Source organism: Psittacula echo (genome assembly GCF_963264785.1).
Source record: "Psittacula echo genome assembly, chromosome: 14".
Lineage (NCBI taxonomy): Eukaryota > Metazoa > Chordata > Aves > Psittaciformes > Psittacidae > Psittacula > Psittacula echo.
The window spans coordinates 11707504-11719879 of NC_137750.1; the positions used below are offsets into that span (position 1 = coordinate 11707504).

The 12376-nt window shown below is 49.2% G+C and overlaps 1 protein-coding gene across 1 annotated transcript in view; it reads left to right on the forward strand.

Moving 5' to 3' along the window:
- DNAH9 (dynein axonemal heavy chain 9) overlaps nucleotides 1-12376 on the forward strand; it is a gene marked incomplete at both ends in the record, with an annotated part of 158001 nt that overhangs the window by 68659 nt on the left and 76966 nt on the right. The window contains 4 exon segments of the mRNA XM_080629257.1: nucleotides 868-1101; nucleotides 6071-6331; nucleotides 7858-8283; nucleotides 10417-10536. Coding sequence (XP_080485383.1) covers nucleotides 868-1101; nucleotides 6071-6331; nucleotides 7858-8283; nucleotides 10417-10536 — 1041 coding nt within the window.

A 12376-nucleotide genomic window follows, 5' to 3' on the forward strand; every position in this document is an offset into this window, starting at 1 on the left:
AGGACCAATTCCTGCCCCAGAGGGTGCTCAGGCATTGGAACAGGCTGCCCAGGGCAGGGCTGCAGGCACCGTCCCTGAAGTGTTCACACACCGTGGAGACGAGGCCTCAGTGCCATGGGTTAGTGGTGGCCTTGGCAGTGCTGGGGAATGGTTGGAGTGGATGAGCTCGAAGGGCTTTTCCAGCCCAACTGATTCTACGATTCTGTGTTTCTCAGAGAGGCCCATGGGCCTTAGCAGAGGTATGGCCATGGACACCACACGTGTGTGCTTGGACACTGATGGTATTGCCAGTGAAATGACTGCTTTGCTAATGAGAGGCACCTTACAAAACAGTCGAGAAATAACCTAAATGCTTATGATTATTGCAGGGAACTTTTCTCTCCACTGCCATGTCTGAGTGTCTGTAATTCTCAAGGGCAAATTATGGCAAGATCTCATTGATGACAACCTGCTTCTAGACTAAAAGAGATTCATTTCTGTTTGTTTAGCTTTTCCGGGCAGGATTTGGGTAGAATAAAGTCTGCACTGTTTCTTTTTCTGAGTTTGCACTTTCCCCATTTGTACAGAAGAAAAGCCCAAATTTATACTTAAAAGGCTGTTATTTTGTAAAGCTAAATGCAAGAAAATCTGCCCGGAATGAGATAAAGCATGAGATAAAAAGACATAAAGACAGGCATAAAGTACACGAGCAGTCAAAGTTATTTTAGAGATAAGAAGTGAAAAGGGATCAACTTAGATGTTACATCCTGGATTTTGCTGCAGCAGAATAAAAAGTTAATAAATTCCTTTCTATCCAGCACAGGAGGGTGTTATATATAGTTGTTCTGTTTCAAATGGTTTCTCCTTGTCTTCTTATCTTACCTTTAGGATTCACTGAAAGGCTCAATAAGCAAATTCATGGCCTATGTCCACAGAAGTGTCAACGAGGTATCCCGATTGTATCTGAGCAATGAGCGGCGATATAACTACACCACTCCAAAGTCATTCCTTGAGCAAATCAAACTGTATCAGAATTTGCTATTGAAAAAGGGCAAGGATTTAAAGGCAAAAATGGAGCGGCTGGAGAATGGTCTGGAGAAGCTCAAAAGCACATCTGCACAAGTAAGCAAACCCCTTGGGTTAAAAGCTGGTGGTTTTCCCTGTTTCTCTGTTAGGGACATCTCTGCATCCTGGTTCAGAGGAGAACTTTACGGGCTGAAACTGTACAAGGGGTAAAATTTGTGTTAGATCTTGGCTTGAGCTGGGCTCTTGGAGGAGCAGAAGTGATGGTTCTGTACTGGGAAGGAGAAGGAAAGAGAAGACAAGGCCCTCAGTGCCATGGGTTAGTGGTGGCCTTGGCAGTGCTTGGGCGGTAGTTGGACTTGATAAGGTCTTTTCCAACCCCGTTGATTCCATGTGTGTCCGGTCTCTGCTGTTTGGATGGTAACCGTGAGAGATCCTGGTAAATAAAAGGAGGTAGGGATCCAGTTGGCTGTGTGCATCTTCTTTTGATGGTCAAATATCAGCTGTGCTGGCAAAATAGCTTATAAAATACAGGAAGATCAGTGATCTATGGATTTGCAGCCAGGACATCTACAGTAACTTCAGCAAAACCCCTCTCAAACTAAATAGAACATCCTTTTAAAAGAAGGTTGATCATTTTCCCTTGCATTGTGCTATCCATCTTTAGGGAAACTTAATGCATGTCTGAAATGTGGATTAGCCATCCCAAAATCCCCCTGCTATAAAGCAACACAAGTAGAAGTTGTTCTGAGTATTTAACTGAGGTCTTTGCAGTGCACAAACTGCCTTTCAGAGCTTTGCTCTCTTCCTCTGTTCCCAAACTCCTGTTTTTCTCTCCATTTCATATTCTATTCACTCTCACAAATGTTCATTTACAAGCTTCTACTGTGGCAAATGGGCCTGTCCTGAAGTTGCTCCAAAGAAATGCGGGGGTTGACATGAATGGAGGACTAGCAGGTTCATCCCCTTCCTTATAGATCTTCTGGATAATGCTGGGAACATAAATCACATCTGTCAACACTCAATAGGACGCATGCCTTACTGGAGGGTGATGTATGGGCTTTATTAGTGCCTCTCAACTCTGGTAGTCTGCATCTCACTTCAAGCAGTTGCTTCTTTCATGGTCAGGACAGGTCTTTAGGGACACAAAAGGAGAGCAGGCATGTTTCATGTCCCCTTTGCAGGTCATAGCATCTCCTTTGTAAGGATGCAGCTAAGGGTGAACAGCACCCACCACAACCAGTGATGCCAACCAAAGCAAGGAGTGCATGCCCTCAGTGCAAAGCAGGCCTCACACCTACCTTACCTGTGAAGGCAAATAATTCTGCTGACCTGTGGGACACTGCTGCTTTTGATGACACCCCAGTGGTGGACAAGATGGGTTGGGTCTGTTCTTCATTGAGAGCAACTGATGTAAAATTACCTTTTGAGAAGGAGACAAGGTCCTGTAGTGTCAGATACGGGGACCACTGTATTCTTCATGTATATCTTCATATGGGTGTTATGTAGGCAAGCGTTCTCTGATGAGCCATAAAACAGATTCTGAGTGGTGGTGGAGGACTGGGAGGAGATGGGAAGCCACGGAACCTGTGGGTCTTGTAGGTTTTGCTGTTGCAAGGTGAGAAGTGCCTATTTGTGAAGTTGATTAAGATGCTGAGCAGTGAGGACAAATATGTCAAATTTGAATCTAAAATTAACATTGGGGGCCTAAAATTAAACACCTAAATTATCAGATGTGTGCGATTGTCAAAACTGCTGTTGATTTGAAACCAGAGAGTAGATACTTACCAGTATCGGAAATCATACCAGAATATTCAATCTTGCATATGGATTTTAAAGCCTGAACTTTATTTTCACCCATAGAAGTGACTGATCTTGATGCTGAGGATGTGACAAGTCTTCCATCTCATTCAGGTGTGTCATCTCCAGGCTGTGTTCTGTAATGAATGTAATTCAGTCTAATACTGTGGGTATTCAAAGCAAAGGGGGAGGATTTTGATACCTGGGTATGGCCAGGTTGTGCCTGAGGTCTCAGGACTAGTGCTCCCATCAGCAGCATTCTCCAGATTCCTGCTGCTTGGATGCTAGGACACGTTAATGACGAGGAGTATGTGTTTGTGTAGACTGTTCAGTTTGGCCTCAGCATGAGGCCAGTACTGTGTGACTTTGCTGTTCCAGTTCAACATAACCTCTTCCCTTCCTTTTACTCTGCTCCCCCTCACATGCTCTATTTTTGTCTTTTGAGATCTGGACTTCTTGGTACCATTGAGCAGCTTCCTTCTAAAGAAATCTGTTTTGTTACCTTACAAGCCCAACCGTCCTTCCATGAAGACAGTGGCTGTCCTCAGTGCTCAGAGAAGCAAAAGCTGGCTTCCAGTTCCTAGGACATAAGAGACGTGGAAGCTGTGTGGGATGAGTAATTTGTTTTTCAGAGGCTTGCTCTGAAGAGGTCAGCACTCTGCTCAGAGCGCAGCGTGAGTAATTTTAGCATGACTTGGGTTAGGATTGCATCACTGTATCCCAGATTCAGGTCTCACTTGCTCTATCAATTAATTGCTGACCTTTGTGAGGTATTTGGTGTTCTTGAAACAAGGCAAGGACAATCAGATAAAATGAGTCTTCTGGGAGCCTGCCCTCCAGCTTTTCTGTTCTTGAATAATTCTTATGCTCTCCTGGTGTTAAGCAAGCACTTCTTCCTTCCCTGTTGCAGTCATAGTACATCAAGGTACTATGGATCCCTTGAATCTCTCATTTGCTTTGCTCTTTCCCTTTCTACGTCACATTACTAATTGCTTAGCAGATTGTCCTGGGCTGAGGAAGCTGCTTACAGGTTTTCCTTATTTCTTAGCACTGTCTGGGACAAAGTACTGTTTGTGGCCCATAATGATATTCCACATGCTAAGGCACGTACTGGATCTGTCTGTTCACACCTTGAGCTGGTGTTGCCTATGGGAAGGAGGTTCATAGCATTGTCTCTTCTTTTTGGGAGGACATTCTGCTGTCATTTTCCGTGCCACCTCAGTACCTCCTTGTACTGTTATTCCCTTGTAGCTCTTAACTTTCTTCTGCTTACCAGCTACGTGTTACCCAAAAGGCATCTTCTGCTTTCACCGGTGTTGGCAGGCACTGGAAAAGTCAGTGGTGGTTTTCTGCCCTCCCCTGGATGTGGTAATGACTTCTTTGTGGGGTGCCTGGGTGGTGATTTATAAAGCACACAGCACACTGTATACACTGTATACAGCACAGTGGGGTCCAATGCCAGCCTGGTTTTGGGGTGGGTGTGAGGACAGCATTAAGAGGAGCTTGTTTGCTGTGCTGAGGGGGTAGGACTGGAAGAGTAAAGTTCGTAAGTGTACATTCCCTGTGTCTCCTCCAGGGCCTCCCGAACGACAGTGAGAGGTTATTGTTCAGTGCTCGTGGGTTTTAATCCCTGTCTTGTTCTGTTGTGGTCATGTCAACCCCTAAAGCTCCCATCCGTATGTGTACCCAGCACATGAGTACTGATTTGGGGGCAGAAGGTCACAAGCCATATCTGTCATCAGCAAAACTTCCATTCCCTGCAATCCCTGAAAGCCTGGAGCTGAGCAAGGAGCCGGCACTGAGTTTGCCGGCCGAAGGGATTATGTGCCATGAACCCGGAGTTATTTGGATTTAGAGTCGTGTCTTTGTCCTGGGGAACGCAGCATTGTAGTTGTAGGCAGCAGGAGATGACAGTGGCTCAACTACACAAAGAGACTGCAGAGAAACTGCTCTCCACTTCAAGCTGAGGCCAAACGTCACAAGCTTCAGGTTACAGGGTTGCAAATTGTGCTCTCTTTGGGTATGAAGATGGAATTATCAACAAAAGCAAGTGTCCAAGTTCCTTTTTAGTGAGTATTTTTATGTAGGTAAAGACATACCCTGGCTGCTCTAAGCAATCGTTTATGGGCCTGACAGCAGGGCAGTGAAAGCCTCCGTGGTCTGCACAAAGCCCGTGTGAAGTCATGGGAAGGGGTGGGTTTAGAAAGAGACTTTGTCTTCGAGTGAGGGCTGGTGTGAGCTCCTGCACCATGCAAGTGCTTCTGCCTGTCCCCACCTCGCTGGGTGTGAGCACTGCTCCGTGGAGCAGTGTGTGGAGCTGCCACCACTGCCATGTGTCCTGATGGCTGAACAGGAGATCTCTTCTCAAGCTCACGTGATATTGCCTTGTAAAGCCCCTTGAGCCCTGCACCTCTGACAAGGGCTGTACCTGGCAGCAGATCCCAGCTGTAATCTTCCTGGTGTGAAAAATGCCCTTCCCTTCACAAGTGTCTAGGATCTGATGGTTGTGAGGGACCTCACGGGGTGCTGCCTCTGCCCTGTGTGTGTGAGGCAGGGGATGGAGAGGCAGGGTGCACAGGTACCTGGTGCACAGGTCCTTCATATGCTCTGTTCTGCCAGTGTCAGGTTTGGGAAGCAACAGAAAGAATAGCTGGGTTGTACCATGTCATCTCCACCACAGAATACATGTGCACAGCACTTGCACTCTGCCTTTACTAGGGATGTGATTTAACATCAGATCTCATGTTCAAAGCTGGATGTGCTTGGCTTTACAATGAAAGAACCTTCCTTGCCAATGCCTGGTCTGTGGTGAGGCTCCTGGGCTGTACAAAAGTAATTCCAGTGCATAATCCCTGCATCCGTTTCAGATACACCTGAAATTAAACCTTTTGCCTACTTCCCATTGGATTCTGCTCAAAGCCACGTTCGTCTCGCAGCTGAGCAGGGATGGGACAACCTCCTCAGCAGCTCATCCTGCTGGTGCTGATGTATCCTCTGATGGGTTTCCCACTACTAGCAGGCTGCTCCGGTGCGCAGAACCATGCACATGGGTGCTCCAACCGTGACCCAAGCATTGTGAGCAGTAGGATCCTGCTTACAGCCAGAAATACTGCTTTTCTGTGCTCTCAGGGCATCATCTGCTTTACTCACAGGCCAGCCATGCTTTTGGGTACCACTCAGCTGCTCTCGAGTGTGAGTCCGTGCTGCTGGGCAGGGGGTGAGCAGGTTGGTGGGTATCCGTGCTCCCACGTGTGTTTCTTCCCTCTAGGTGGATGAGCTGAAGGCCAAGCTGGCAGCCCAAGAAGTGGAGCTGAAGCAGAAGAATGATGACGCTGACAAGCTGATCCAAGTGGTGGGAGTGGAGACGGAGAAAGTGAGCAGGGAAAAGGCCATTGCCAATGAGGAGGAGCAGAAGGTGGCACTGATCACCCAGGAGGTCGAGCAGAAACAGAAGGACTGTGAGGAGGACCTGGCCAAAGCTGAGCCTGCCCTGGCAGCTGCCCAGGCTGCTCTGAACACCCTCAACAAGGTAGGGTGAGGATTCCTGTGGGAATCCAGATCTCCTCTCTGCGTTGTGGGGGAAGAGGACATCTGATGGTTACGAAAATGCCACCAACCGGTGCCATCAGGGAGGAGGGCAGAGCTCCTGTTTTCTGGTTCATCAGCATGGCACTCACTGAGGACCTGGCTTGTCCTCTTCCCGTGGTGCCGGAGACTCTTGCAGTAAGGAAGGAAACCAGCACCCCTGTGCTGCCCAGGTCTTCCTCAGTATCCTGGCCAAGACAGCAACATCCTCCCTCCCATTCAGGGTCATAGAGTCACCATTCCTGTCATGTCATGGAAGTGCTCTTTCCCTAGAGTAGAAGCCAGGGTACCAGCTCAGCATCCGAATTCCACAGAGATGCAGGCTCTGAAGACTGGCTGCTCTGCTGGAGCCCTCCCAGCACCCTGAGCAGCAGCCCCACCACATGTGGGGCTGGGGAGAGCCCATGTGCTGAGCTGCACAGGGCACACGGGTTGGAGAAGGGCATGTTGGGAGGCTTGTCTGTGCTCATGGTTGGCTCCGTGTGATTGAGCTTGTTCATAAGAGACATTTTACACTGGATTCTGCAAGGGCTGGAGCAGCTCTGCTCTGGAGCCAGGCTGAGAGAGCTGGGCTGGGTCAGCCTGGAGAAGAGAAGGCTCCTGAAGGGGAGACCTGAGAGCAGCTCCAGTGCCTAAAGGGGCTGCAGGAAACCTGGAGAGGGGCTTGGGACAAGGGCCTGTAGGGACAGGCCAAGGGGAATGGCTTTAACCTGCCCGAGGGGAGACTGAGATGAGCTCTTAGGCAGAAGCTCTTCCCTGTGAGAGTGCTGAGGCGCTGGCCCAGGGTGCCCAGAGAAGCTGTGGCTGCCCCATCCCTGGCAGTGTTCAAGGCCAGGTTGGACACAGGGGCTTGGAGCAAGCTGCTCCAGTGGAAGGTGTCCCTGTGCCTGGCAAGGGGTTGGAGCTGGATGAGCTTTAAGGTCCCTTCAACGCAAACCAGGCTGGGGTTCTGTAGCTGTTCTCCTGCTGAAGGTGCTTGGTGAAAGTGCCTACATTTGGGCTGGATGATAGTCCTGTGAAAACATGGGTGCACACAAATAATTCAACAAGACCTTAAGGGATGTGTGTCTGGCACAGGGAGCAGTTGAGCTGAAGGACAACTCTGCAAGGCAGCTTTATTGGGGCTGGGGGCTATTTATTTAGAAAGGTTTCCTCTTTCCTTATAGTGATCTTCTGAGAAGGCAGAAAACCTCCTGCTCCTCAGGGCAGCAGGGATGCAGCAGGGATAGAGTGGTAGTCTGGGAAGGAACGCTGCGCTGCGCTGGTCCCGGTGGGATTTAAGGAGCTGGATGCAGGGAATTGAGCACCTGTGCTGTAAGCATGCATAGTGGTGATTTAAAGGCAGTGATGTTCGGGCCAAGAGAAACCGAATTTATCAGATTGATAGCTTGGAAGCCTGACTCTGTTAGCAGCAAAGCAAAAAGAAAGCCCATTCATTTTTGGCTAACAACCTTGTTTTCCCCTTTTCAGAAGAATCTGACAGAGCTGAAGTCCTTTGGGTCACCGCCTTCAGCTGTCAGCAATGTCACCGCGGCAGTGATGGTGCTGATGGCTCCGGGAGGAAGGATTCCCAAGGACAGGAGCTGGAAAGCAGCGAGAGCCACCATGGCTAAGGTGGATGGCTTCCTGGACTCCCTGATCAAGTTTGATAAGGAGAACATCCACGAGAACTGCCTCAAAGCCCTTCAGCCCTATCTACAAGACCCCAAGTTCAAGCCCGAATTCGTGACCACCAAGTCCTTGGCCGCGGCTGGGCTTTGCTCCTGGGTGCTGAACATCGTGCGCTTCCACACTGAGTTCTGCGAGGTGCAACCCAAGAGGCAGGCGCTCAGCAAAGCCAACGCGGAGCTGGCGGCTGCCCAGGACAAGCTGGCCAGCATCAAGGCCAAAATTGCTGTAAGTGCTTGCCCGTGGTGGCCCCCATCGCGCCAGTCACTGCCTGGGGAGAGAGCTCCGCTTTGTTTCTCTGCACCTGTGGGTTTTTAAGGGCAGGGAGGGAATCACAGAATGGTTTGGGTTAGAAAGGGCCTTAACATCATCCAGTTCCAACCCCCTGCCATGGGCAGGGACACCTCACATTAGACCATGTTGCCCAAGGCTCTGTCCAGCCTGGCCTTGAACACTGCCAGGGATGGGGCATTCACCACTTCTTTGGGCAGCCTGTTCCGGTGCCTCACCACCCTCACAGTAAAGACTGTAGTCTTTTCTGTCCCTTTTATTGCTGCTTTCTACATTTCATCTGTTCTTCTCCAGCCTTGCTTGCACTTTATGATTCTTTAATCATAGAACGGCTTCGGTTGAAGAGACCTTAAAGCTCATCCAGCTCCAACCCCTGCCACGGGCAGGGACACCTTCCACTAGAGCAGCTTGCTCCAAGCCCCTGTGCCCAACCTGGCCTTGAAATTAGCCTCTAATTCTCACGTCTCAGATGTAAATTAGTTCTGGGATACTTATTCTATGCCTTTATACTGCTTGTTTCCAAAGCTTTTAATGCCTGAACTTTATGGTGATGTTAAAGCAAATAACAGTCCCTGGGTTGGTTACTGGTACTCCACTGGCGTGCTCTTACAAAACTACTCGGTTTAGGTGAGTTTTCCCCTCTGCACATGGGTAATGAGACACTGCTCAGCGTGAGGAATGTGTGGGGAGGTATATATCCTTGCTTACCAAGCTGGGGTATCTTGGATAGCCTCACTGTTGTGAGACTGATTCATACCTGCTCTCATCAAGGCCCTGAGCTGTCACATACCCCTTTTTAGTAATAAATGAGACTGTTGTGATTGTCAGAAATATTGAGTGCCTTTCCCTCTGCTTTGCCTGGGGAATAAGTTTGCTATGACACTGGGGAGGGGAGATGTAGAAGCAAGATGTATGCTCACAGCTGCACACAGATGTATGTGTCTGTGGGGTACTGCAGGTGTGATCTGTTCTTCACAGCTCATAGGTACTCATTTATCAGATCATGCTTGTGTAATGGGATTCTATATACACAAATGTGCCTCTGCACATACATTCACATGCGTGCAGAAACAGAACCTTTTTCAGTTATTAATTCCAAAGCAGGTCAAGGAGAGACAGCTTTGTGTTCCCCAGTATCCAGGAGAGCCACAGGTATCCCTAATACAATCCTTTTCCATTTCCAGGTTTGTTTCTGGTGTGTAGCTCAACCAGTGTTAAAGTGGTTTACAAGCAGTTTGGCCTTAACCAGTTTGCATTGGGTGCAGATAAAATCAATTATTACTTCTCTTATCAGAAGTGAAGTGTTCCAAGTGCTCATGGGAGCTCTTGATTTGGTTTAGACCAGAGTGTGAACAGTTCTGTCCAAGCAAAGGGCTCTTTTTCTGCAGGTGGTTTGAGTTGTTTCTGCCCCTTCTCAGCCCCACAGCACTTTGCAGCCAACCTGCATGTGAGATGATCCCAACTAGTGCTGGGTGGGCTCCTCTGCAGGAGCCTCCCAGGGGACACGCTCAGGAGCAGAACAGTTTTATTGATTCCCTTGTTATATTCCCTTCTAGAAACAGGGTGTGAGAGGAATGGCTTGGACATGGTTCAATACCTGCAGCTGGCCAAGGCATCCCTTGGGGACCTGAGCACAACTTGGTGAGACAGCCTCAAGGGCTGCACTGGGACCAAGGGAGCTGCAGCATCAGGAAACATGGAGTTCTGTTCTCTCATCTGCCCTCTCACTGCTCAGCCATAGCACCGGTCGTTGGTACTATTGGTACATATAGTGGTCATAAGGGGACCTCCTTTCCCAGTTTAGATTCACACTAGGGCAGAGCCTCAGATAAAGGAGCTTTATGTGTTCTTTGCCTCAGCCCTGTGCTGAGGATGTGAATTACAAGCACTTAAAATAACACAGCACATCACTGCTCTGGGCTCAACACTGCATAGCGGCTGCACCCTGGGCAGTGGTGATGCTGTGTGTGGTGGTGGAGCTTGGCCAGCACTGCCCATGGGGTGAATGGTCTCTGGAGAAGGGTTTTCCTTAAAACTGTGCTCTTGTTGTCTCCTTGTCCGCATGCGCAGCGCCTCAACGAGAACCTGCGGAAGCTCACAGCCAAGTTTGAGAAGGCCACTTCAGACAAACTCAAATGTCAGCAAGAAGCTGAAGCGACAGCGTGTACCATCGCTCTTGCAAATCGCCTGGTGAGTGTCAGCAGATGCAGCTCTGGTGCCATGAATGGGAGGCATCAGGTGCTGCTGAGATGTGAACCACGTGCATGCGGTACGTGACATCCTCTCATTTGTGGGGAATACATTTCCTGCCCTGCAGCAAGCTTCAGGAATGGAAATGATTTTGCGTTGGCTCTTTTCATTCACTGCTCGTGTTTAAAGAGACCCGGTTATACTCTCTTCACTGCTCTCATCTCCTTTCCTTACCTGAATGTGTGATCAAGTGCTGATGGGCCCAAACTGGGCAACTTAAACATCAGGTGGGAAAAACAAATGTGGGAATCTGCTGGTAGCTTTTCAGGTTTAGGAATGAGAAGCAGTGAATAGAGCTCAAAAAAAGCAGTGTCTGTCGCTGTTCTCCAGCCATCAGTATGCATCGCCTGTTGTATCTTCAAAACATGCAGCCTCCTTGTCTTCAGTGGGGGCAATGCCCTTGTCACTGCTTCACCCATTAAAGATAGAGATAGTGGCTTCTGGTCCCACTGTCCTCTTAGCTGGAGCCCCTGCTCACATCCAGTGCTGCCATTACCCTTAACACCTTGTGCTTTGGCTTCTGCACTGGCTGTTGCTTGGAGCAAGCCACATCTTCCTCCAAGCAAGGAGACAGAGTGCGGGAGACTGTCCCGTGCGTGAGCTCTGCCTGGTGGGGTTGGAGTTGGTTCTAGCAGCCAGATCTGCTGACTCAGGCTCACCCTTCAGCACCCAAAGGCAGCATTGACATCGTCTGCATGGAGAACCCCAACTCTTGTGTGCTTTCAAAGCCTCTGACTCGCCATGCCTGCAGGGGCTGGAGCAGCTCTGCTCTGGAGCCAGGCTGAGCGAGCTGGGCTGGGGCAGCCTGGAGAAGAGAAGGCTCCTGAAGGGGAGACCTGAGAGCAGCTCCAGTGCCTAAAGGGGCTGCAGGAAACCTGGAGAGGGGCTTGGGACAAGGGCCTGTAGGGACAGGCCAAGGGGAATGGCTTGAACCTGCCCGAGGGGAGACTGAGATGAGCTCTTAGGCAGAAGCTCTTCCCTGTGAGGGTGCTGAGGCGCTGGCACAGGGTGCCCAGAGAAGCTGTGGCTGCCCCATCCCTGGCAGTGTTCAAGGCCAGGTTGGACACAGGGGCTTGGAGCAAGCTGCTCCAGTGGAAGGTGTCCCTGCCCGTGGCAGGGGTTGGAGCTGGATGAGCTTTAAGGTCCCTTCCAACCCAAACCAGTCTGGGATTCTGTGATAAGGAAAAATTGTGGAATTTGGATTGGGTTTTTTTGGGGGTGCTTAGCTCCGTTAACAAAATTGTCCTTGTAAAGGAAAACAAGCAGATATTTGATCGAGAGTCACTTGTGATGTCCGTTCGTACATGATTTTTTAAATGTAATCATTTCCTTTAAAAGAAAGATTTTAGATTCTGAAATCGAGCTAAAATACAGGAATGAAGTTTGGAAGAACTTCCTTTGGTCACAGTTGAGGTTGGGGTAGTGTGTGGGTTAGTCCATGATCCGATGGCACTGAATGTGTGTCCCAGGCCGCATCATCTCAGTGAATCAACAAGGATATATTTGCTTTTAAGCTTGTTCTTTATCTCTCTCATTAACTGGGACAGGCTCAGGGTCATCCCCTGCTGTACTTGTTCATGTGCTTTGTTGGTGCTGAACTATATCCTCAACTGTAAAATACCTCAGTGTGTTTTCCACTTGTTTAGGCACAGTCTTGATTTATTCTGTATAGCAGTTCAGCTGCCTTGGCTTCAAAGCCTCACAGTTCCTTTCCTCTTGAAATGCTTTGGATGCGCAAGGTAACCACTTTTGGAAAGAAACCTTTCCCTGTCCTGGCTTC